The sequence below is a fragment of the Antechinus flavipes genome, chromosome 2, assembly GCF_016432865.1.
Source record: "Antechinus flavipes isolate AdamAnt ecotype Samford, QLD, Australia chromosome 2, AdamAnt_v2, whole genome shotgun sequence".
Classification (NCBI taxonomy): Eukaryota; Metazoa; Chordata; class Mammalia; order Dasyuromorphia; family Dasyuridae; genus Antechinus; species Antechinus flavipes.
The window spans coordinates 94,008,762-94,035,292 of NC_067399.1; the positions used below are offsets into that span (position 1 = coordinate 94,008,762).

General features: G+C 34.0%; 1 protein-coding gene across 3 annotated transcripts in view; it reads right to left on the bottom strand.

Moving 5' to 3' along the window:
- The window catches only part of FBXO11 (F-box protein 11), a 118,795-nt gene that overhangs the window by 57,795 nt on the left and 34,469 nt on the right, over positions 1 to 26,531 (bottom strand). Inside the window, exon 1 of one of the 3 annotated variants that reach the window (XM_051975233.1) lies at positions 17,258 to 17,415. The exons of the other annotated variants lie outside the window; for them this stretch is intronic. Within the exon in view, the coding sequence (XP_051831193.1) occupies positions 17,258 to 17,342 (85 nt within the window). The 5' untranslated portion in view covers positions 17,343 to 17,415. Of the gene's footprint in view, positions 1 to 17,257; positions 17,416 to 26,531 lie in introns of those variants that run through there. 3 annotated transcript variants of the gene reach the window in all.

Here is a 26,531-nt window from a genome sequence, read left to right on the forward strand (position 1 = left end):
TACACTGTAAGTTTTTCTCTGGTTCTTTAAATATCCTACCTATCACTGCAAAATTTAGGCTGAGTGGCTATTATCTCTTACTTTCACTATATGATAGGCCTACTTCTTTTCTCAGTTGTATTTGTCCCTGATTATTCTATTTCTTGTGGCTTAGACACTCAGTATTACAGAGAATATTGGTTTAAAAAAAAAAAAAAAACTGGGTTTTAACAATAGAGACCAGTTTGGGACTGCTTAAAGAACTATGTAATTTTTCAAATTTGAGACAAACTTGAACTTCCCTTCCTATTAGATTCTGGGACCAGCTAATTATCCATACTAGCCATGGCCCCAATATATATGATTAAGGGCTTAATATGCTGTCAATCAATTGTATGTTGTAATCCAGGCAATATGCATTCTCCATCCATTTTATCTTTTCTGAGTGGCCAGGCCACTCTCGTGATTTATAATGACTGGAATTATTTCTATACTTGATGTTCTTGTTTCTGACACATTCCCTTTTTAGCCAAACTCTCCTGAGAAAGCTATCTACACACTAGGTGACTATATCTCCTCCTCTTACTATTCTAATATTCTACAATGTGGACCTCAACCTAATTGTTCAACTTTAAATGCTTTTTCCAAAGAGGTTAAGCACTTATTTACTGTCAAACCTAGTGGCCTTTTCATAATCCTCTTCTTTCCTTAAATGCTCTGAAGCATTTGACTGACACTGCTGATTATCCTCTCTTCTCTAGGTTTTCATGTCCCACTCTGTTCTCCTACTTGTCCAACTATTCCTTCTCATATTCTTTTCAGCTTTTTCATCCAGAGTATGCAGTCTAAGAATGAGTATCTACTGCTTCAGGGAAATACTCATTTGAATGCAAAAAGTGACATAAAAAAAATCAGTTACTCATGTGCTTAAAATAGTCTTTCTTCTGATTCCTCTTTCATACCACCCACATACTATGGCTAAGTTAAGGATAAAGTTAGGGATTGAAACTTGGTCTCAACTGTATATAAAACTCTTGGGTAGAAAGAATCCGACCAAAACTGGTGGACAATTTCTCTCTAATACAGTTTTAGATAGAGGCCTTGAGCACTAAAAAATTAAGTGATTTGACTAAAGCCACATGGCTGGTGCATCAGACAGGAATTTCAGTCTTGGTTTTCCTGTTTTCAGGGACAGCTCTCTATCTACTACAATATGAAGCCTCTCCCATTGGGAAATTCAGCTTCCTAAAATGTGTATATATGCCATTATCAGATTCAGAAACCTTAAATGGATGTCATCAATTATATTTACTCATCAATTATATTCACCGTCTCTTTGCTCTATAATCATTTATTTCTATCTACTGCATCCTTCTCTACTTCTTACAAATACAACTAGATTTCCTTGTCTTTTAAAAAAATCTTCATTTGATGATACCCATCAATTGGAGAATGACTGGGTAAATTGTGGTATATGAATGTTATGGAATATTATTGTTCTGTAAGAAATGACCAGCAGGATGAATGCAGAGAGGATTGGCGAGACTTACATGAACTGATGCTAAGTGAAATGAGCAGAACCAGGAGATCATTATATATCTCAACAATGATACTGTATGAGGATGTATTCTGATGGAAGTGGATTTCTTTGCTAAAGAGATTTAACTTAGTTTCAATTGATCAAAGATGGACAAAAGCAGCTACACACAAAGAAAGAACATTGGGAAATGAATGTAAACTGCTTGCATTTTTTGTTTTTCTTCCCAGGTTATTTTTACCTTCTGAATCCAATTTTTCCTGTACAACAAGAGAACTATTCAGTTCTGCAAACATATATTGTATATAGGATACACTGTGACATATTTAACTTGTTTAGGACTGCTTGCCATCTGGGGGAGGGGGTGAAGAGAGGGAGGGGAAAAGTCAGAACAGAAGTGATTGCAAGGGATAATGTAAAAAAAATTATCCAGGCATGGGCTCTGTCAATAAAAAGTTATAATAAAAAAAAAATCTTCATTTCTTCCCTACTATCCCCTCTAATTATCTATCACCCTATTTTTCTTTTTCCTTTTAAAGTCCAATTCCTGGGGGGAGGGGGAGGGGAAGAACATAAGTGACTTCACTCAACTGAAACTGCCTTCTCCAAAGTTCCCAATGATCTTTTACTTGCTAAATGTAAAGGCTTTCTTTCATTTTTTATACCTTTTTTTAAAAGCATTCTGCAAACTTTAGAATCTAAAGCGTTGTCCATTTTAATTTCCTGTATACTTTTCTACTCTGCCTACCCTACCCCCCCTTTTCATAGTTCTCTCCTAATCTATATGAATATGCCTTCTTGATCATCTTCTCCCAACCTGAGTGTACATCAAAGTTTTGTTCCTAAACTCTTTTCTTTCTCACTCTATATCCTTTCTTTTGGAAATGTCATTAGTTTCCCAGAGTTCAATGACCATATTTGTATGAATGATCTCAGGCCTATTTTACAGAAATACAGAATCACTAATTACCTGTTGGATATTTATTCAAGACATCCCCCCCCCCTTTTTTAAATGAACTATGGTATATTAATGATATAAAGTACAAATCAAAATGACTAAACAACTTTCAAGTGTGGGTTCAGATTAGCTTCGGTTTCCAATTCCATAACCAAGGAATCATTACTTCTAATATCACTGTTAAGACTCTTTTCTGTGCCTATCACCAATATGGGGATGGTGGAATATATCACAAAATCTAGAGAAAAGGAACAGGAAGATACCTTTGTAAGTTTATAATACTTTCTTCCCCATACTCACTCCCTAAGTCTAAACAATACTCAAAAAGATATTTACTGTTTATGTATCCTATAGAAAAATACATAATACAAATTATTTTTAAAAAGGAAGCATTAGAAAATATTATTTTTGTTTACAAATAATTAAGATGTAAGACACAAACATAAACTGTGTTCAAATTAATGATAACATCAACAATAATAACAATTATGACTGGCATTCATTCAGATTGTTGTTGTTGTTGTTTACATTTTTCAATGTACCTTATTTGTCACTTGATCCTTAGAAAGGATTTAGCTATGGATACACAGTGTTTTAAGTTTCAGAAGTAATATTCAATCTCAGGCTTGATTAACTCTAGCACTTAACTATCCATTTTTTCCAAGAATGCACTATGAAAGGACTCAAGGGAGTTCTTAGAATTAGGGTAAGGCTAATAGTACAGCAAGAATTTATTGAGAAAGCAATTTTTTCCCCCTGAGGTATCTGGAGTTAAGTGACTTGCCCAGGGTCACACAGGTAGGAAGTGTTATGTGTCTGAAGCCACATTTGAACTGAGGTCCTCCTGACTACAGGGCTGTTGCTCTATCCACTGCACCACATAGCTGCCCCAGGAAAGCATATTTCTTAACTCTAGAATTATAAAAATAGAGAGATGTAAGGAATAGTTATTGCTCTCTTTGATGAAAGAGGTTTAATGTAGGAGTAGAAAAATTTTCCTTCTATTAATCTGAGGATATATAAAATGAAAAATTAGTATCTAACCCCATTAGGGATCACTAAATAATATTTAACAATATAACTGTTATCCCATGTCCCTCAGAAAGTCAGTTAAATAAACTAGCCTACAACATAAGCTTCCAGTAGAGAAAATCAGAACCTTGTTGTTACTTTTAGTTTACAAAGCATCTATTTTCAAGGGACAAATTTGATTTAGGACCTATCTAAAAACTTTCACTGTCAGAAAAAAATTTAGTTAAGACACATTAACAGCAGATGGTACAAAAAAAATTATTTGAGATTACTGCCACCTGTAATATGAAATGAAGAAATTAAAACAAAACAAAACAAAACAAACAAAAAAAACACATCCTCAGATTGAAACTGATATTCTAACAATGCAAATTAACAAAAACATAGTATGTCCTAAAGTTGTCATCTAATATATCCAAAAAATGGTAACAAGAACCTAATTTACCACACAAACATTTCAAGTTATCAGTAAATATAAAAAATGCTGGGAGTGGGGGCAGAGTGGCTTCAAATGTTGACACATCTGAACCAATGCTATAAAGTACTTTTGGCTTAAAATAACCTAACACATGAGGTTTAAATGTACTAAAAGTAGAGGCAGCTAGGTAGCACAGTGAATACAGCACCAGCTCTGAGGTCAGGAAGACCTGAGTTCAAATCTTCCCCCAGACACGTAACACTTCCTGGCTATATGACCCCGGTCAAGTCACTTAACCTTAATTGCCTCAGGAAAAAAAAAAAGTACTATAAGTGCATATAACTACAATCTCCCGCTCCCCAAAAAAATCTGAAAGAGGTTTTGTAAAATGTACATCCACATGAGGCCGTATATAGTAAACTCACTTATTTACCCTGAAATCAAAGATATGGATGATCAATGTTTATTCAGTTAAGAACTAGAGAATAAAATTTTATTGCACACTATGAACATACAATGACATTTCTGAAAACATAGTTATATCATAATTTCCTCTATAGAGTGCTCTGTAAAAAAAAATAGAGAAATTTGGTTAGATGTTAGTACAATTATATGGATTCAGAGCTGACCAAGACCTAAGAATAATCACAAATATTGTCCTTCATAAATAAAGTATTGGATTCAGAAGTGAACTCAGTTCCCAGGATGTCGTCTATCTAGGACAGTGTATGGTAGTTATCCTCTCTCATGTACTGAACTATACTGCCCCTTACTATGGCCTCAGATTACATTGGGTTATATTGTGACTTTTGTGATACACTTTTGATTCATTGTAGGCTTATAGTCTGCTAAAATACTTCAATCTTTTTCCAACAAACTACAGACTAGCTAATGCCTCTCTTAACTTGTATTGATGATGGTGAGTTAATCATACCTTAATATTGAACCTTAATATTGAAATATGTCTCCCAATGAAGTCCCTCAAAGAGTTTGTACTGCTCAATATTTTTTTTTATTTCAACAATGGCTAAACCTATGCATGAAGGCATTGTGGTCCTGTGGAAAGATTGTGGCCAGCTGGGAGTCAAAGGACATAGATTTCAATCATGGCTTTGTGATTTCCCATGGCTGTGTAATCTTGGATAGGTCACTTAGAAAATGGGCACGGAGTCCACATGTTTTAAAGTCTCTTCCAAGTCTAAATCTGTAGTTCTTGTGGTATGACATACTTACCAAAGTACAGGTGACATAAAGCCTTGGCAAGAAAGATCTAACACAGATGGCACAGGATCCAAAAAGATCTTAAAGCTACAAAATAGGGCTAAATATAAAGTTACATATGTCAGTTGGTTTTTTTTTTTTTTTTTAACTCACCATCATCAATACAAGTTAAGAGAGGCATTAGCTAGTCTGTAGTTTGTTGGAAAAAGATTGAAGTATTTTAGCAGACTATAAGCCTACAATGAATCAAAAGTGTATCACAAAAGTCACAATATAACCCAATGTAATCTGAGGCCATAGTAAGGGGCAGTATAGTTCAGTACATGAGAGAGGATAACTACCATACACTGTCCTAGATAGACGACATCCTGGGAACTGAGTTCACTTCTGAATCCAATACTTTATTTATGAAGGACAATGATTAACATCAAAGGCAAGCAGGATGGTGAAAAGCCTTGAGATCATGCCATATGAAGATTTGTTAAAGGAACTGGGAATTTTTAACCTTGGAAAAGTGATGATAGATTAGTTTTCAATTATAGAAACAAGATACTGTTTAAGTATTCATGGTATGTTCAAACTTAAACTCCTTGCTTGCTAAGGAAGAACTAGGAATAATGAGTTGTTGTAAACTGGGTTATTTCAGCTCACTATAATGAAAAACTGTCTAAACTACAGAAACTATTGAAAAGTGAAATGAATTGTCTTTGAGATTAAAGGTTTTTCTCTTCATTACATGTCTTCAAACAAAAGTAGACACTCGTTGGTATCCTATAGAACTAACTTTTTTGTTCAGGTATGGGTTGTATTAGATGGTCTCAGAGGTTCCTGCCAACTCTGAGATTATATGATTTAAAGCCCACAAAGATGATGTAAAAATGGAAAACATGTTTTGAACTGTTTTTCCAGTAGTAGAGATATGATTCTTTTAGCCATATACATTTTTGCTTAGAAAAGGAAAAATTTAGTTGGGGTAGGAAATAGGAATTATGAGGATTTTTTTTCTACCAGACTAATTTGACCACACTTTGAGGTATGGATGAGGATTAAAATTGATTGTGTATTTCCAAAGAAATATTTATATCCTGAAGAAAAACTTGACTAAAAACAAAAATATACATTATATGACTCTTACCCAGATATTTAGTTTATTTTTATAGAACTTATCATTGGTAAGGAAGAGATACCTGACTTAGTCCCTACCTTCAAGAACAACAATTTTGTGTTTGATACATACAAAGATTCAGACTCTCAAGACCAAAATTCACTTTTTTGCACTATTTGGGAAAAAAGGAAAGCAGTTTGACAGAAACTAAGTACAGACCAATATCAACTATCAAGATAAAATCAAAATGGGTACATTATTTAGATATAAAGTGTGATATCACAAGCAAATTGGGGAGCATAAAATAGTTTACCTGTCAAATCTTTGAATGTGGGAAGAATTATTTGCAAATAAAAGATAGAAAACTTTACAGGATATAAAGTGTATAATTTTTATTACATTAAATTAAAAAGGTTTTGCACAAACAAAACCAACGCAGCCATGATTAAAAGACAAGCAGAAAACTGAGGGGAAAATTTTTTTTTTTTTAGCAAGTTTCTCTGTTAATGATCTCACTTCTCAAATATAGAGAATTCAGTCAAATTCATAATTCAAGTTATTCCCCAATTGATAAATGGTCAAAGGATATGAACAAGCAGTTTTTGGGGAAAAAAAAAAAACCACCAAAGCTTATCTATAATCATATGAAAAAAATTCTCCAATATAATGCCCAGACTAGCTCTCTGGAAGGCTTCTTGTCAAAGTTCTTAGTCTTTAGGAGGAGAAGTGAAGGAGGCAGGTGAGCTGCCGTGGCTTGCCAAAGATGAATTCTGGACTCTGGAGTCTGAAGCCTGAAGTCCTCTCTCCTCAGCGTGCTGTGTCAGAGAAGCTCTGACCCTTTCCCTCAGCTCTCTAATTCTTGTTTCCAATTACCTCATCACAACACATTCAGCAAGCAGCATTCGTGAGGAGAGCTATCACATGACCATATGTTTATAGAACCATTATCACACCTTGAGTAGGTAATTAGCCGTAAGTGCACTGCTCTCTTAGATTCAAATACACCTTTTCAGAGTTCCAGCCCTCTACATCCAAATTACTATTGATTAGAAAAATACAAATCCAACAAATGAAACCACCTCATATAAAATTGGCTAATATGACAGAAAAGGAAAATGAAAAATGTTGGAGAGGATGTGGGAAAATTGGGACATTAATGTTTTGTTGGTGGAATTGTGAACTGATCCAACTATTCTGGAGAACAATTTGGAACTATGCCCAAAGAGCTATAAAATTGTGTGAATTCAGCAAGCCCACTACTTAGTCTATATATCAAAGAGATTTCTCTAAAAGAGGGTCGGGTGAGGTAGGAAAAAGACCTATATGTATTATTAATATTGATGGCATTTTTTTTTTTTTTGTGGTGGCAAAGAATTGGAAATTGAAGTGATACCTAACTCCTGTAGAATGGTTGAACAAGTTGTGGTATATCATTATGATAGAATACTACTGTGGTACAAGAAATGATGAGCAGGGTGCTTTCAGAAAAATCTGGAAAGACTTACATGAACTAACCAAAAGTGAAGTGAGCAGAACCAGGAGAATATCACACACTTTTAATAACAGCAATACTGACAATGATAGATTATTAATAACTTAGCAATTCTCAGCAATACAAAGATTTAAAACAATTCTGAAGAACTGTTATGATGATAAATGTTATCCTACCTCCAGAGAAAGAACTTATGGAATGCAAATATAGATTGAAGTATATTATTTTTTTACTTTATTTTTTGTGGGATTTAAAAAAATCTTTGTTTTATTTTACAACATTACTAATTTGGAAAATATGCCTTGCATGACTGTACATATGTAACGATATTAAATTGTTTAATGTGCTCAGGAGAGAGAATCTGTAATTCAATTATTTTTTTAAAGAATGTTAAAAATTGGTCTTAAAGATAACTGGAAAATAATAGAAGTTTGAGAGGGATAAACTGAGAATTATGCTGAAGTTATTTTTTAAAATATCATTATCTTCATTTTTTTTTCATAATTATAACTTTTTATTGACAGAACCCATGCCTGGGTAATTTTTTACAACATTATCCCTTGCATTCACTTCTGTTCCAACTTTTCTCCTCCCTCCTTCCACCCCCTCCCCTAGATGGCAAGCAGTCCTATACATGTTAAATATGGTACAGTATATCAATAGATACAATATATGTGTGCAGAACCTAACAGTTCTCTTGTTGCACAGGAAGAATTGGATTCAGAAGTAAAAATAATCTGGGAAGAAAAACAAAAATGCAAACAGTTTACATTCATTTCCCAGTGTTCTTTCTTTGGGTATATGTGCTGAAGTTATTAACCTGAGAGTCTGAAAGAATGATATAACCCTGACTGAAATAAGGCTGGAAAAAGGGTAGGATTTGGGAGAAAATATCTATAGAGTGAACATTGCAAATGGGATTCCCAAAGAAATCTTTTTTTTTTTTTAAAAAGCTTTTATTTTCAAAACATATGCACAGATAATTTTTCAACACTGACCCTTGCATAACCTTGTGTTTTAGATTTTCCTTTCCCACCTCCTCCCCTAGATGGCAAACAATCCAATATATGTTATAAATGTTAAAATATATATTAAATCTAATATATGTAAATATATTTACACAATTCTCTTGCTGTACAATAAAAATCAGATCACCAAGGAAAGTAAATGAGAACGAAACAAATGCAAGCAAACAACAACAAAAAGAATGAGAATGTTATGTTGTGATCCACACTCAATTCCCATAGTCTTCTCTCTGGGTATAGATGGCTTTCTTCATCACAATATCATTGGAACTGGCCTGAATCATCTCATTGTTAGAAAGAGTCACATTCATCAGAACTGCTCATTCTATTATATTGATATTGCCATATACAATGATCTCCTGGTTCTACTCATTTCACTTAGCATCAGTCCATGTAGGTCTCTCCAGGCCTCTCTAAAATCACCCTCCTGATCATTTCTTACAGAACAATAATATTCCATAACGTTCATATACCATAACTTATTCAACCATTCTCCAATTGATGGACATCCACTCAGTCTCTAGTTTCTTGCCCCTATGAAAAGGGCTGCCACAAACATTTTTGCACATGTGGGTCCCTTTCCTTCCTTTAAGAAATCTTTGGGATATAGGCCCAATAGAAACACAGCTAGATCAAAGAGTAGGCACAATTTCATAACTTTTCCCCCAAAGAAATCTCAAACTTAGTATGCCCTAAAAATGAAATTTAATAGATTTTCAGCCAATCAGTTCTCAAATCTTCTATTTCTACCTCATATCTCTCACATCGCAAAATCACCACCTTAAATTTAAAACCTCATCATCTCACTCAAACTAAGGCAATCAATGGTCTCTTGATTCACTTCCCTACCTCAAGTCTCTTCCTACCAATCCAGTTTCCATACAACTACCATAATGGTTTTTCTTCGGCATAGATATGTCCAAGGAACTTCCCCAAGCAATGAGTGGCTTCCTATGCTTCTAGGACAAAATATAAACCCAGTTAAGCTTTTAAAACCAAATATATATCCTGATCCTAATCTTTTCAGCCTCAATGAACATTACTCCTCCTCTCACATTCTACAATCCAAATAGCCTTTTTCCTGTTCCTCACACATACACCACCACAATCTCCAGTCTTTCTGTGTCTTTGTATTGGCCATTCCCCAACCCTGGAATGCATTCTTTCTTCATGTCAACCTCCTGGAATTCCTCTTTCTTTAAGAAATAGCTCAAGTACTACTTTCAAGTACAACATGATGCCTTTTCTGATCCCTTCACTCAGATGCTAGTCCCCTCCGTTCCCTAAATACCTTTTATTTACAAAGTTTGAATTTATTATCTATATAGTTCTACTATACATTAATCTCCCTATTAGAATTTAGGATTGAGGGTAGAGAACTGTTTCATTCTTTATATTACACATAGTGGGTATTTAATAAATATTTGTTGATTGACTAAATGATCTTATGAAGCTCTTCAATACAAACTTTTTATTTTTTTTTTACTGAGGCATTTGGGGGTTAAGTGATTTGCTCAGAGTCACACAGCTGGAAAGTGTTAAGTGTCTGAGATCACATTTGAACTCAGGTCCTCCTGACTTCAGGGCTGGTGCTCTATCTACTGCACCACCTAGCTGCCCCTCACAAACATTTTTTAATAGTGTTATTTTGGTTAAACAGTTTAGTTCTCAATCTTAGAAGATAAATTCTAAAGAATCCAAGCTCAGATAAACCAAAAAGTAATTGAAACGCTCATGGCAAGTTTAAGTATAAACATGGTTCTAAATGACATTTTCAAGAAATGACACAAATGTTTCATGGAATATATGATAAGAGAAATCATGTGGCCATGCTGTATGTGGAGAACAGAAAGTAACAGGCAGGTATAGTCCGAGTGCTTGCTTACCTAAAAAAAGACTTTCCACGTGTTACATAGATCTTATATATAGATCCTAATAAATCATCTATGAGTCAACATATATAAGATATGTGTAGATGAACTGCAGTTTACTCTCACCAATAAGATCACAAATAAACACAATTTGTAGGATCTGATAATTGTTCAAATTTATGGTAAAATTTAAAATGTAAGAAGTATTTTTAACGTATTTTGGCTTAAGAATTTTTTTGATTACTTACTTATTGCCAATAGATAAGTAAGGTTTCAGCTAAAACATCTAATTTAGGAATATAAATAATTTATAAATATAAATCAAACATAAAAAGTAATACTTAAATAAAGGTTCTATATATGAGTAGAATCAATTTGGAAATTATTAGATGTCTAACAAATCTATCTGACAACACATAATTTTTCATGTCCTATCACTATATAGAAGCTTAGGGCTATACTGACAGATATTTTATCACATTAGCTTGTTTAATGATGAATTGTCAGTAAGTTAAATCAAAACATAATATAAAACAATTACTCCTATGAACAAAGAATAATTTTCAAGGCTTGGAAGTAATGGCTAAAAAAAATACTGCTAGTATAATTAATTTTTAGAAATTTACAAGGACTAAAATCTAACGACAAAAAAAAAAAATCAGTGAAAAAATAAATATACTGACCTAAAGTTCACCTAAAGTGGGTCCACCTACCACGCAATAAGAACTATATAAATGTTAGCTGCTGTTATTATTAAATTGGTCCATTCTCATCTCTTGGACGTTTTCTTCTCTAAACTTCATGACAATATTCCTATGGTTCTTCTATAACTTGTTTTAACTACAGCATCTCATTCTCCATTGATTTTTATTCCTGTCCACTGAGTATGAGCATTCTTAAAGCTCTGTCCTCAATCATCTTCTCTATATATCTATTCTTTCCCTTGATCTCTTCATGGGAATCCAACTTTACACAGCTAATCCTAATCTTTCTTTTATACTCTAGTATCATACTGCTAACAATATGTGGATATCGTATATATTTATACTTGGTTGTCCTATAAGCATCTCAAATTCAACATGTCCAAAAGAGAAGTCATATTCCATCTCCCCCATTTCCTCAAATACATCCATTCCCCAATTTTCCCTATATCAATTAAGGGAATCACCTGAGTAGTAATCTCAAAGTGAGGAGGAGCAATAGCCCACCAGAGTTTGCAGCCGTAGTGGAAAAGAGATCCTTATCATAGTAGCAGGGCAAAACAGAGTGCTGATGGTCACTCACAAGTCCAGAGCACAGTCCAGGAGATTAGTAAACACACTTCTCTCTTAAGAGCATACCACATTCGAAGGACTGAAAACTTATAGGTCCCTAGAAGTATCTCTGAAAACACCTGCATAAAACCCTTGTGACTTGGGACAATGCACCCTCCACCACTTTAAAAAAGAATCAAAAGTAAAATATAGACTGAAAAATGAGCAAAAAAAATTCTGACCATAGAAAATTACTATGGTAACAAGAAAGATCAACAAAATTACTATGGTGACAAGAAGACAACAAAGTCAATGCCTCCAAGAAAAAAGATGAATTGGTCTTAGGCCATGGAAGAATTCAAAAAGGATTTTGAATATCAAATAGAGAAGGAACATAGAGAAGAGAAATAAAAATGATGCAAGAAAACCATGAAAAAAGAGTCAACAGTTTGGTAAAGGAGACAACACACACACACACACACACACACACACACACACACACACACACGAAAAATATCCGTCCTAACTATCCTACTATCTCCATGACAACAGAAAACTGAAGCTTAGAGTGGTTAAGACACTTCTATCCATGATAATATAATCAGAAATGTTTGAGGTAGGAGTTTAACTAGGGTTTTCCTAACTCCAGATCCAGCACACTATTCACTTTATTACTTAGCTATATCTCTTCTACTGCCAACTAAAAAATAGTTTATAAATCATCTTGTCCCAAACATCCCATAATTTTAAATATGAGGTAATTGGGACTCAGAGAAGCAAAATTCCTTACCCTACTAATATCAAACAGGTGGAAAGTAGGTAAGATAGCACCTGATTCTAAATCTCATATCTTTCCCACTATTTCAAGCTGCTTTCTGTTACACTTAAAGCCCTTTATAGATTGGTAAAAACATATCTTTCCAGGCTAATTTCAAATTATTTCTCCCTCACAAACTCTATATGCCAACCAAATTAATTTGCTGCTGTTGTCTGTATATGATATTCTATATCCTACCTTTGTGGCTTTGGGGAAGTTTTCTTTCATGCTTGAAATGTTTTCCCTTTCAAATCTCTTCCAACTCCTGGAATGCCTACTTCCCTTGACTGAATTCAGGTTACCAAGTAGCAGACACCAAACCATCAATGACTGTTCTTTAAGTCCTGCTTTTTTGACCAGTTTCAAACCCATCTAAATATAAAATCATCTGGCCCATATTTAGTCTAAGACACAAAAATGACATGGTATTTACTCATTCAATGCTTTGCTAAAAATCTAAAAAAAACGTCATTAAAAAAAAAAGGAAATATAAATGTTTCATGACTTGTTCTTGCTGACTCTGTGATTACTGCTTCCTTTTCTAGAAGTTCACAAACTATTTCTTTAATAATATATTCTGGAATTTTGTTAGAAAAGCAAAACTCAATATTCCCACCCCATCCCCCCTTTTTAAAAAATGATATTTTTGACCTTTTCCAGTCTCTTTCTTGATCATCTTAAAAAGATAACCAATTGTAGCTCTATGATGCTTATTCACCAGTACATTATGTGGTACCACATTCAATGCTTCTCTATAGAATTCCACAATAGTTAGCAAACACACTTATACAAAATAGTTTAATGTTATTTAAACTTTTATGGCATAAAGCTTGTATCTAATCTCAATAGAATAAAACACTTTCCTACACAATTTGTTTTTTAATATGTATACTTATTTATAGCATTTAGACACCATTCCTAAATTAGTAAACTAGGAAGTTCAAGTTTGATCAATTTGCACAAAAATATCAGGCTGAAAGCCTAACATATAGGCTTTCATATATAGGCATACATAGGCAAATCAATCAATCAAAATACATATGCACACATTTTGTCAGGGTTTACAACTTGCTAGATTTAAATATTATAATTACTTTTAGTCTACTACTAAAGAAAATAGGTGCTGATTTCCTCAAATATTTTTGAATTTCATATTTTGCATTTGATAATAAACCAGTTTCAAATAACATTTATCAAGAATATATTATCATAGGAATCAAATTAACAAGATCGAAGAATACTCAGTGATAATCTAGTCTGATGCCTTCTTTTTGGAGATGAACATGAAAACCAGGAAGACTGCAAAAAAGGCATTTATTTTAATAAAGTAGTATTTTATTCAATCCTATAGCAATTAAATTCTACCTCTACCACTGTGCTAGCCATCAGACACACATACTAAAAATAGCTGACTCTCTGCCTTTAAAGTGCTTATACTTTACTGGGGAAGGGGTAGATACAACATATACATGAGTACATACAAAGTAACTTTGACAAAGGAAGAGTAGTGGCTCCAGAAATGGCTCATGTAGGAAATGTGTTCATTAGGATTAGAGATTTTACCAGGGCAGAGAAGAGAAAGAGCCTTCCATGCATTGGAACACTTGTGCAAAGTCACAGAAATGTAGTGACACATAATATGAAAGAGACCACAAGTCAGTTTGATTAGAACAGAAATTATATGAGAGAGTAATACTTATGTTAAACAGAGGCGTTTCTATATTCTGCAATACAGAGCTACTGAAAAATTTTGAGGATTAAAATAATCAGAATTGTGCCATAGGAATATCACTTTGTCAACTGTACAGAGAATGGATTAGAAGAAAGCTTGGAACAAGAAAATCAGTCAGGAAGTTACTATAATAGACCAGGCAAGAAATGATTTTCATTTTGCTTAGGGTTGTGGTTGTGAGTGAAGAAGGGGATGAATTTGAGAAATGTTGCAGTGGAAAAATCCACAAACCTTGACACATGTTGCGGGGTAAGGAAGATGGGAACAGGTATGAGGAAAAGGAAAGATCCCAGGATCACTCTGAAGCTTTGATTGTGAATGGCCAAGAGGATGATGGTGATGGCCTTAATAGGAAAGGGGAAATTTTAAAAGCGGAGTGGGTTTAAGAATAAATACCGTTCAGTTGTTTTGATACTCCAAAGAGTACTGCTATAAATATGCTGGTGCATATGGGACATTTCTATTTCTTACCTTCTTGAGGGTACCAAACTTAGCAGTGGATACCTATAGGTCAAAGGGTATGGACCTTTTATTTTATTTCCTTTCACAGTATAATTGAAAATTACTTTCCAGAATGATTGTTCCCATCTTTTATGCCAATTTATTAGGTGTAAGACAAAGCTCATAGTTGTTTCAAATTAAATTTCTCTTTTTGTTAGTGATTTGGAGATAAAAGTTTTTACATGGTCAACAGTGTTTAGTTCTTTTGAATACTGTTTGTTCATATCTACTGGGATTTTGGTAACATATTGTGTTAGTTGTATTTTTATCTTGACCTTTAACATATTTGATGGTTTCCCCCCACAGCTGACAGTTTCTCATCTTCCAACTCTAAGTTCTATACCTAAGTATTTTCTATTTGATCCATAAAAACTCCCAAGGAAATTTGATTGTTTTTAATTAAATGTGGTATTATAAGGAATCTAACATGTGATTTAGTTTATCATAAAGCAAAACTATATTTCATCTTAAACAATCAGAAAGAGTATTCATTTGCAAACAAATACCTTTGCCACTTATTTACTATTCCTATGTGATTGTGAACACATCATCTAACCTCCTCTGTATAAGGAAGAAGTTGTACTAAATGGTATCTAAAGTCCCTCCCAACTCTAAATATATAATTCAGGTTATGCCAGGCAAAGTGACAAAAACAGTGAGTAAAACCTGCAGCTTACAAAAACATTTAACATAGCTTAATAAGTAAAAAGAATCTTTTCTAAAATGAATGAAACTTGTTAATAGATTAATCAATTACTCCTTAAATATATTTAGGTACCCATTATAAAATTAACTGAAGATAGTCCCTGCTTCTAGAAAATTACAATTCAAGGTAGTCACACATACACACAATACAAATATCAAACAAAATTTTTAGAAATAAATTGTTTTATTAATGCCTTAATAGGAAGATTATCTAATGAAGAGAACAATAAAGAACACTGAGGGGGGTAAATTAATCAGTGCCTTACTGGTCACAAAGTTCAACACCCAACTTTTCATGGAAATAGATTAGGGAAGAAAACAAGTCCCAAAGGAGATAAAGATAAAATGATGGGGGTGGGGGGGACTTCACAGTGTAATTTTACTTCTTTGCATCAATCAATAAGAATTTAAAAAACACTTACTAAATACCCAGGCACTCTGCTAAGTACTACGATGAAATAGTTCCTGCCCTCAAGGAGCTTAGCTTTTATTCTATCAAAGGAGACAACATATACCCTAAGTATATTTTTAAAAATACACAAGATAAATTTGGAGGGAAGTACTAGTAAATATAGTAGAGTGCAATCAGGAAAAGCTTCAAATACAAGCTGAATTTTAAAAGACACAGATTCTAGAGACAGAGATGAAGACAACATATAATCCAGGTAGGAGGGACAGCCAGTGCAAAGGTGCCAGGTATCACCTAAGTAAGGAGGAGACAAATTTATCACATAATTGAATCTTGACATCTCATTGAGTCATTCACTTCCATTTATTCAATTCTAATTTTTAGTGAATTATTTTCTTCAGTTATGCTTTTTTTTTTTTAAGCCTCCTTTTGCATTTGGCCAATTGAACTTTTAAACGAGCTGTTTATTTTCATTGGATTTTTTTCCCCCATTTCACCAATTCTATTTTTTTAGGGAGTTGTTCTTTTTTCTCTTTTCATCAATTCTGTTTTTCAAGGAGTTGTTTTCTTTTTCCATTTTTCCAAATATATTTTTAAAGGAGTTGTTTTCTTCAGACAATTTCTGTTTCCTTTTCCAAACTCTCCTGCAAAGCTCTCCTTTCCTTTCCCCATTTTTTTCTAACTATCTTTTAAGATATTTTGAATTCTTCCAAGAGAGCTTTCTGAGCTGGATATCAATTCACATAACCCTTTGAGGCTTCATCTGAAGGCATTTTACCTTTGGTGTCCTCAGGGTTTAAGTCTGTTCTTTCCTGTCTTCATGATAGTTATCTATGGTCAGAGCTCTTTTCACTTACTCTTAAAGGTTCTGATCTATTCCTAGGGCAAAGGGAAGGTTGTCCCAAGCTTCCTCTATAGAGCAACAGGGATTTTAAGCTGCCTTGGGATCAGTGGTGGGCCAAATTTCCTTGTTATGCAGGGGCTCAAGGGGCTCACTATTCGCCTTGTGTAGTTGGAGGTCTCACATCTAATCTGCTGATCCACTAGCTTCTAAATCAGGACAGAGTAGCCAATGCGGCTTTAATTTGGCTAAGAGCCTCCCACTAAATTCCCTGTGCAGGGGGCACTCCGCCCTGGTCCTCCCCGAGCTGCGGCTGTGTTGGGCCGGGCCATGTCCCTCCCCCTGCCCGATTAAGACAGACCTTTCCTGAAGTCCTTCCAAGATATCTTCTGCTGGATATTTGTTACACTCCAAATATTTGTGGGTTCTGTCACTCCAAAATCCATTCAGAGGCTTGATCTGGTGTTGATTCTGAGGGAAGCCAGGAAGAGCTCAGGCAAAATCCTATCTACTCTCCATCATCTTGGCTCTGTCCCCCCCCCCCCCCCCCAGTAGTGATATTGTTAGATCTGCATTTTAGGAAATCATTTTAGCAGATTATGAAGGATGGATTATAGCAAGGAAAGATGTGAAACAGAAAAGACCAGTTATGACTCTGTTAAAGGTGCTGATGCCCTCAACTAATGTAATAGCTGTTATTATTGTGGTGGCCATTCATTCTCCAAGAGGACCATGAATTAGGAAGTTGATGACCTGGGCAAACAAGCAAGTTGGATTTAAGTGAAAGTGGGCTGTGCAAAGTCACTAGCCTCACTTTCTTGTCCATAGCCATTAGAATCCAGTGGCCAGATATAAATCAGGACAACTGGAAATGACCCTGAATGCAATGGGAGACTTTATTTGATTGAGACCACACCCATTTAGTGATTAAGTCTAACTGATGACTTGAAAAGTACTGAAAGAATTGGATGAAAGCAAGAAAGACTGGAAATTCATTGATTTGGCGAGTGTGTGGCTATGCTAGATGAAAGAGAGCAAAAAGTTGAGGATAATGCAGCTGAGAGTCTAGTTGACTGGAAGGAGGAGAATAACCTTAATAGGAAAAAAAATGCATTTGGGTGGGGATAAAAAAATGAGTTTCTTTGGTAATATTCAATTTAAACTGCCTTACAAGATAACTATACAGTGACCAAAACATAATCAGAGATATGAGACTGAAAAGTTTGAGAGACAGAGACTAAGGCTGAAAATACAGACCTGGGAGTTATCTAGAGATGGCAAACTTATGGAAATCTGATGAGATCACCAAGAGTACAGAGGGAGAAAAAAGAAGAGGACCATGGGCAATGTCTTGGGGCATACCCTCAGACAGAGAGTAATGATATGAATTATGAATAAGGAAAGGAAACAAAAAATACAGTCAAACCAACAGGAGAACCGAGAGAGAGAGAGAGAGAGAGAGAGAGAGAGAGAGAGAGAGAGAGAGAGAGAGAGAGAGAGAGAGAGAGAACCCAAGAGTTTTTCCAGAAAATAATGGTCAAATGTAACATAAAAGATAAGGATTAAGAAAAGTTGCATTTGTGACAAAGTAGAAAGCCAGATTACAGAGTTAAGGAGTGAGGACCCAGGAGTATAGGAGTTAGGCTGAAAAAGAAAGTAGAGACATGTACGATGTTATTTTGGTGGGATAATAAAGATGTGAGGGCTTTTCTGTTTGTTTTAAAGAATGGGTATGATTTGGGCATATTGGTAGAAACAGAAGATGGGGGAGTGTGAAGATTAGAGAAAGAATGAATGATAGTGGGAGTAATTTGTAGAAGGAAAAAAAATGGACCATGAGTACAAAGATGGAATGAAAGACTGGTCCTCTTAAGGAGAAGAGCCATCTCTCAATCATCAACTACACAGTAAAGGAAGAGAAAATGAGGAATGATGTCAAAAGCCTCAGAGATGTAGAAGAGAACTGAAAGTTCATAGTTAGAGTGATCTTGTACTTTATCAAAAGATTACAAGGGAAAGAGTCTTTGAGATGAATGGGACAGAGAAATCAATTGAGAGCATTGTCTTGTTATAGTGAGGCCCAAGATGGACATGGATAACATAAATCTGTTGTGAACCTACTCAGCTTAATTTTCCCTTCTCTTTGTTCTGCTGAATGTATGATTTGGAGCAGAGAGAAACAGATGGTAGAACTACTTAATTATAACATCCAGAATAGAAAGAGAAATAGTAAAATCAGGGCAAAGGTAATGGCGTGAGAAAATGATGAGAAGAGGAATATTTGGAAGTCCTGGTAAGTATGAAAAATAGGTGTAGAAAGTGGTAAAGCAGGGAGAGACGGAATGAAAGTTATGTGTCAAAAGGATTTTTAGGGTTTTTAATTTTGGAAGTACTTCGAAGATGTATAAAGTAATGGGAGAGAGGAATGTAGCTAGAGACATAATTAGTAGTTGAGGGAATCATTTTTAAAAAGCCTCTTGTAGGAGATATGGGAAGCAAACTATAGATTCCAAGAGACAGAGTTGAGGGAGAACATTCTAGACTCAGGGCACAGTCTGTATATAAGGCACAAAAGTAGAAAATATGTTGTGTCAGAGAAGGGTTAGAGTAGGGCAACAAATATTTCAATTTAGTTAGAACAAATGAAGTTAGAAGAACCAATGAGTAATTGGAAAGACATATGTTTGGAATTTGGAAAGACATATGTTAGAGGGCTGGTTTGAAATGCTGGTGAATTTTGTATTTTGTTCTAAAGGTAATCAGAAGCAATAACGAGTCATGGAAATTCCTTGCAATATTCCAGTACCTTATGATATAGTGGGTTTTTAAAAATAATAATAATAGCTTTTTATTTTTCAAAATACATGCAAAAACATAGTTTTCAGTATTTATTTACTCTTGCTAAACCTTGTGATCCAAATTTTTCTCCTTCCCTTCACATCTCCCCCCTCCCATAGATAGCAAGTAATCCAATAGAGATTAAAAATATGCAATTCTTTTAAACATATTTCCACATTTACATGATATGGTTCTGACCTAGGACAGTAAAGAAGGGGTAAGGGCATTGAAGAGAAGGGGTAAAATATTGTAAAGGGAGCATTGACAAACTTAGGCCATTCAATTAGATATTGGAGATAATGCAGGAGAATGAAAAGTTTAGGATGATCTTTTCGTGTCAATGACTGACAGGGTGGTGAGCCTTTCATCAAAAATATAACAACAAATCATTGTTTAATTGTTTTGTTTTCAAGATAATTCTTATTACTTTTTATTATATATCACCTACATTTCCCAATATATCCCTTCGCTCTTCCCAAAGAATCAGATATTTTAATAAAGGGACGGAGAAAAGCTTGGGGCAAAAACCAATCAACTTCTCAAAACATCTGAAATTATATGAGCTGTTTACCCAAAGTACTCCATTTTTGCAAAGAAAGTTCAGGAGTGGTGCCTTTTCCTATCTCTTCTTTGGGGATAAGCTTGGTCATTAATTTGAAGCATTTAGTTTCAGTTTGTTCTCTTTTAACTTTATGCTATCATATTTGGTTTTTGTGTTTTCTTTATCATTTGTTCTACTTTGAAACAGTTCATTTAAATCTTCTTATACTTCTCTATATTCATTACATGCTTTTAACAAAATATGCTTATAACAAAAATATTCCATTGAATTTACTTACCACAATTTATCGATTTCCCAATAATGGACATATACTTTATTTTTAGTTCTTTATTACAAGTGTTTTTATTAATATTTTGGCACATATGGGGCTTTTTTGTCATTTATCTTGGCTTCCAGATCTAACTTTCTGAGTAACCTTTTCATACCATACCTTCAGGTTGCTTTTCAAAATGAAAGCACTACACTACATTAGTGTTTCCTGTTCTCTCCTACATCGACTATTCTCCTTTTTGCCTGTTTTGGGGATGTAAGGAAAAATCTTGGTTATTTTTCATTTGCATCTCTCATAAATGATTTGGAGCATTTTTACAGTTTTAATTCTTTTTTTTTTTTGACAACTATTTGTTTAAATCCTTTGATTATTGAAGAATGACTTCTGATCATATATTTCTAGCAGTAGTCTACATTTTTTAGATATAAGACCCTTGTTAGAGATATTTATTCCCTAGCAGAATGCTTCCCTTCTCATCTTAGTTACAGTAGTCTTCATACAAAAGTTTTTAATTTTCTTGTTCTAAAAATCCTCTATTTTATTCTTTGTGTATCTATCTTTTGGTCAAGAAATCACTCCTTAGTCACTGGGTTGAAAACTACTTAATCTGTTTCATTGTTTCTCTCCCTTCCCCCCCATATTTGATCTTTATTAATTAATCTCATGTTTCCATTTTGAATTTATTGTGATACATAAGTTTGAGATGTCAATCTAATTTCTGGCACTATATTCCAATTTTCTACTTCTTGTCAAAAAGGTAATAAATGTCTGAGAATTTAATGAACATTGCATTACTAAGTTTAATTGTTCCTGATTCTCTCTTATTTAGTGTATAACAATGTACTCCATTTCTAATTTTTTTTTAAACCAAAACCAAACAGTTCTGGTAATTATGTAAGAATTCTGGAGTACTATTACCTCCCCCCCCCTTGTCTCATTTTTTTTTAATTAGTTAAATTAATATGCTAGATCTTCTGTTCCTTCAAATGAGTTTGTTATTTGGTCTAACTCTGCAAAGTATCCCTTTGGCAAAAGACGACTAAACATGTAAACTAATTTTAGTAACATCATTTTTATTATACTGGCACAGTTTAAGCCATTAATTTACTTACTAGGTGACATATCAAACTACCAAAAGAGTAGGAAAATAATAATAAGATTCATCACGAGAAACAAAAGATTAAAAATCTCAAGGAAAACAATTGGGGGAAAAAAGTGGGAAGAAAGTGCCCGAGCATTATTAGAAGTCAAACTTTTCTACAAAATACATCCTTTTCTTTTCTACCATGATTTCAATTATCTATCTTAATGAACCCTAATCTCCAAATCTAACCTCCAAACTAGCATCTTCGACTATTTGATATCTCAAATTGCATGAACAACAGGCATTGTCCAAAACTGAATTCATTATCTTTCCTCCAAAATTTACTTCCCTTCCTAATTTTCCCATTACTGTCAAGGGTACTATTATCCTTGCTGTCACTCAAGCTCAAATATGTCATTCTTCACTCTTCACTCTCACCTCCCATATTCAATCTGTCACTCATAATATCTATCTTATACTTCTCCTGATACTGTTTAACTGCCCTGGTGTGTAGGTTCTCATTACCTCATGGTTAATATGACATTATATGGTATCCCAGATCCAAAGTATCACACTTTTGCAAAAAAAATTCAGGATAAGTGCCTTTTCTTATTACTTCTGCTGATTGATCTCTCTACCCCAATATTCTCCTCACTTCAGTCCATCCTTCACTTAGATGTCAAATTAATCTTCCTAAAGCACAAATCTGATTAATAGTGATTAAATAATCAACATTTAGTAAGATGTCAACAATGGGACAGAAGGAACCCCATTTCCAGACATGGGATACATAAGGAAAATGCCGTGAGATGAAGAGATGTAGTGTTTGTTTGTAGAATAGTTAAAAGACCAGTATCACTGGATGGAAAAATACATGTCAGAGAGTAAGATGCAAAACTGCAAAGGTAGGATGGGGGTTAGATTATGAAAGGCTTTGGAGTGATTTCTTGGCCAAAAGATAGATACACAAAGAATAAAATAGAAGATTTTTAGAACAAGAAAATTAAAAACTTTTGCATGAAGTTACTGTAACTAAGACGAGAAGGGAAGCATTCTGCTAGGAAATATCTCTAACAAGGGTCTTATATCAAAGCATTTTCTATTTTATTCTGAAAGCACCTGGGAATGAGTGGAGCTTATGGGCACAGGGATAAGGGGAGAATTGTTAGTACTGCACCTTAGGAAAATCACTTTAATAGCTGAATTGGAGGATTGGAGCAGGTAAAGACTTGAGATAAGCAGATCCACCAACAGCTTACTGCAGCAGTCCATGTGTTAAGTGATAAGGGCCTGCACTAAAGAGGAGGCAAGATTAGAGGAAAGGAGACATAGTGTAAAAGATGTTAAAGAGGTGAAATTGACATATCCTGCCAACAGCACAGATGTGGAAAAGATGAGAGAATGAGGAATTCAGGATGACTCCCATGCAAATCTAAGGTACTTGAAGAATGGTGTCACCCTTAACAGTAATAAGGAAGCTAGTAAGAAAGGTGGGGGCAGGGGAAGGTTATGTGAGAGAAAGAAAAGATGAGTTCTGTTTTGGACATGTTGAGTTTAAGATGTCTACTGAGCATCCAGTTTAAGATGTTTGAAAAGGCAGCTGAGATACAAGATTGGAGGTCAGCAGAAAAATTGGGGCAGGAAAGGTAGAGTTGAGAATTATCTCAATAGAGATGGTAATTAAATCCATGGGAGCTAATGAAATCAAGTGTAGTAATATGGAGGGAGGAAAGATGAAGGTCCAGGATAGAGCCCTGAGGAACACTACAGGTAGAGGGCATGATCTGGAAGAGGATCTTCTATTCAACAAATTACAATGTCTACTTATCACCACCAAGATCAAACGTAAAATCCTCTGCCTGGAATTCAAACAAGTTCAAAACCTGATCCCCTCCTAATCCTTTCTAGTTTTCTTATACATTACTCTACTCCCCTCAAAGTGATCCAATGGCAATGGTCTTATTTTTCCTGGAACAAGATCTTTCTCCTCTTCTAACTATAGGCCTTTTCACTCACTATTCCTCAAGCTTGTAACTTTCACTCCTCATTTCTGCCTCTTAGCATTCTATAATCTTTCAAATCCCAGCTAAAATCCCATCTTCTCAAGAAAAGCCATTCTGATACTCCTTAGTGCAAGTACCTTATATCTATTATTATCTCTTAATTACTACATATACGTATGTAGTAATTAAGAGTTTGTACAAGGTTGTTTTCATATTTTCTCATCCCATGAGACTGTGAGCTCCTTAAGAGAAAGAGGTTTTTAACCTTTCTTTGTATCCCTACTGTATCTCCACAGTATCTTACACATACTAAATGCATAATAAACACTTGTGTATATGACTAATCAAAACTGTTTGGTCCTGTTTTAAAAACTGATCATTAGAATAGATTACATAGCACAAGATCCCAAAACAAACATAAAACACATGTAGTAGTGGAAAAAACCCTACTCCAACTACTGGAATAAAGATCCACTATTCAACTAAAACTGCCAGGAAAACTGGAAAGCAACAAAAATTTAGATCAACATCTTGCATTGTACTGTAATAAGCTCCAAATAGGTAGATGACTTAGAAAAAAAGATCATGCAAGAAACATATAATGTAACTATTGATGATTGAGCAAAAAAGAATAAAAGTATATCATTTTTCTTTAATGCACAAAACAAGTTCAAAGGAAGACACAAAAAAGACAGCTTTGAAACTAATGTGTTCAATTTGCTAGCTGTACATAATAGATACTGTTTCACAGACAGTCCTTTCTTTTTTCTGTATAAGTAGAAATGTTTTGTTTTTTAATGTTAAGTTCAAAATAACAAAGTAAAAATTATATATAGACAAGTATAAAGGTACAGCCTAGTTATAAGCACAGAATACTCCTCCAATTATTTAAGCCATTAACTATTTTAAAGAATTCCATCTATACATTTAGGCAAGTAAATGGTACAATGGATAGAACCCAGGCCTTGGAGTCGTGAAAACTTAAATTCAACTTTTACCCTTGAGTTACTAGTTCAGAAACCCAGAACAAGCACTTAACCTCTCTTAGCCTTAGCTTCCACATCTGTAAAACTGGAAAAATAACAGCAATAACCTAGGATCATGAGGATCAAATGAAATTACATATAAATACACAGTTTTGAAAACTACAAAGTATTATATAAATGTTCAATATTACTACTAATAGCGTACTATTACCACTCACAACCATTACTATTGGTACTGAATGTGTTTTAATATACTGCTTCCCAGATAATTTAGGCATTTTGCAATTACTTCTATTAGGACCTCTCATTCTATTATTCTCACTTGGATTTTATTATTACCATACATGCTATTGATTTTTGTGAATTTATTTTGTAACCTGTTTCTTTATTGTCTGTTAATTTCTTCAGTTTGTTACTGACATCTTAAAATATTCTATATAAATCATATTGTCCTTAAATATAAATTCCACACACACACTTCTTTGCCTACCTTTAGGCTTTACACTTTTTTTTTCTTGTCTTACTGCTATTGTTAGTATTTTCCTATTGCATATAACGCTAACTTTTGATTTGGTATATTTTAAAATCATTTAAATATATTTTTTTTTAAATAAAAGATGTTTGATTTCTTTGGTTTAAAAGTTTTTTTTTTTAAACATAAATGCATATTGTCAGACTTTTTCTTGTAGAATTATAGCTATCTGTTTTTTAACATGACTAATTATATTCATTGTATTGGGGGACGGGGGACGGGGGGGATAAATGACTTGCCCAGGGTCTCACACAGCTAGGAAGTGTTAAGTGTCTGAGGCCAAACGAATTCAGGACTTCCTGACCAGGGCTGGTGCTCTATCCACTGCGCCACTTAGCCACTTAGTTCACTCTATTTTTAATACTGATTCATCATTACATCTCTCTTGTAAACTATAACTTGATTGTATGGATAAATTGTCATAATCTCTTTTGTAAAGGATTTTTTGAATTTTTAAAACTAATATTCACAAAAGACAAGAGACTTGAGTACTCTTTGCTTAATATATACTTCCTCAAACATAGGTACCAACACTGTATTTCCTTCAAGAAAGGAATATGGCAATATTATTTTAAAATTTTTGCCGCCATACAAATATGTGTAGAAGATGTTGATAATTTTCATTTCTTCTGTTTAGACTTCACATTTTATTAATTTGAATTTCCTTTCTCTTACACTTAATCAGATTGACTAAAATATTGTATATATTAATCTTGTCCAAAGAATCAGACTTTAGCTTTGCTAATCGTTTCCATAAGTCTTATTTTGGTTTTCAATGTATTTCTTCTGCAATTTTTGAGATATCTCTTTTTTTGACTTGTTGGGGGTTTATTTGCTGATTTCTTATTTTAATTGCATATTAAATTCACTGATTTTCTTTTTTCTGTTTTTTAAAAATGTTTTAATTATACAATTTTTCCTGTAAGAACTACCTTTTCCTGTATGGATTTCTTATGTCTCAGAAATGTTGGTAAACTATTTAACATTAACATTAACTTTAACCTTTCATTGTTTATAATTTTAATATCTCTCCATTTAGGGCTGTGCCTCTTGCTTGTGCTTTTTGTATTGATTACTGTTTTTACTTGATTTTATGGTGTGTAAATCATGCACTTAGTTATTTCTGCTTTCTTAAATGTGTTATCTTTGTGCCCTAGTACAGCACATAGGCTTACTATTGTACAATTGTGCTGCTACTGAGAAATCATATATACATATTTTAATGTTCCCATTAAGAAAATGTCACAAATCTTGTTTCATTGAATTTTAAATGGTTTAAATGGTTCAGGATTTCATGATTCCTTAGTTTAGACCTGTATCAACTTTCACCTGGACTATTACAATAGCCTTCTAATTGGT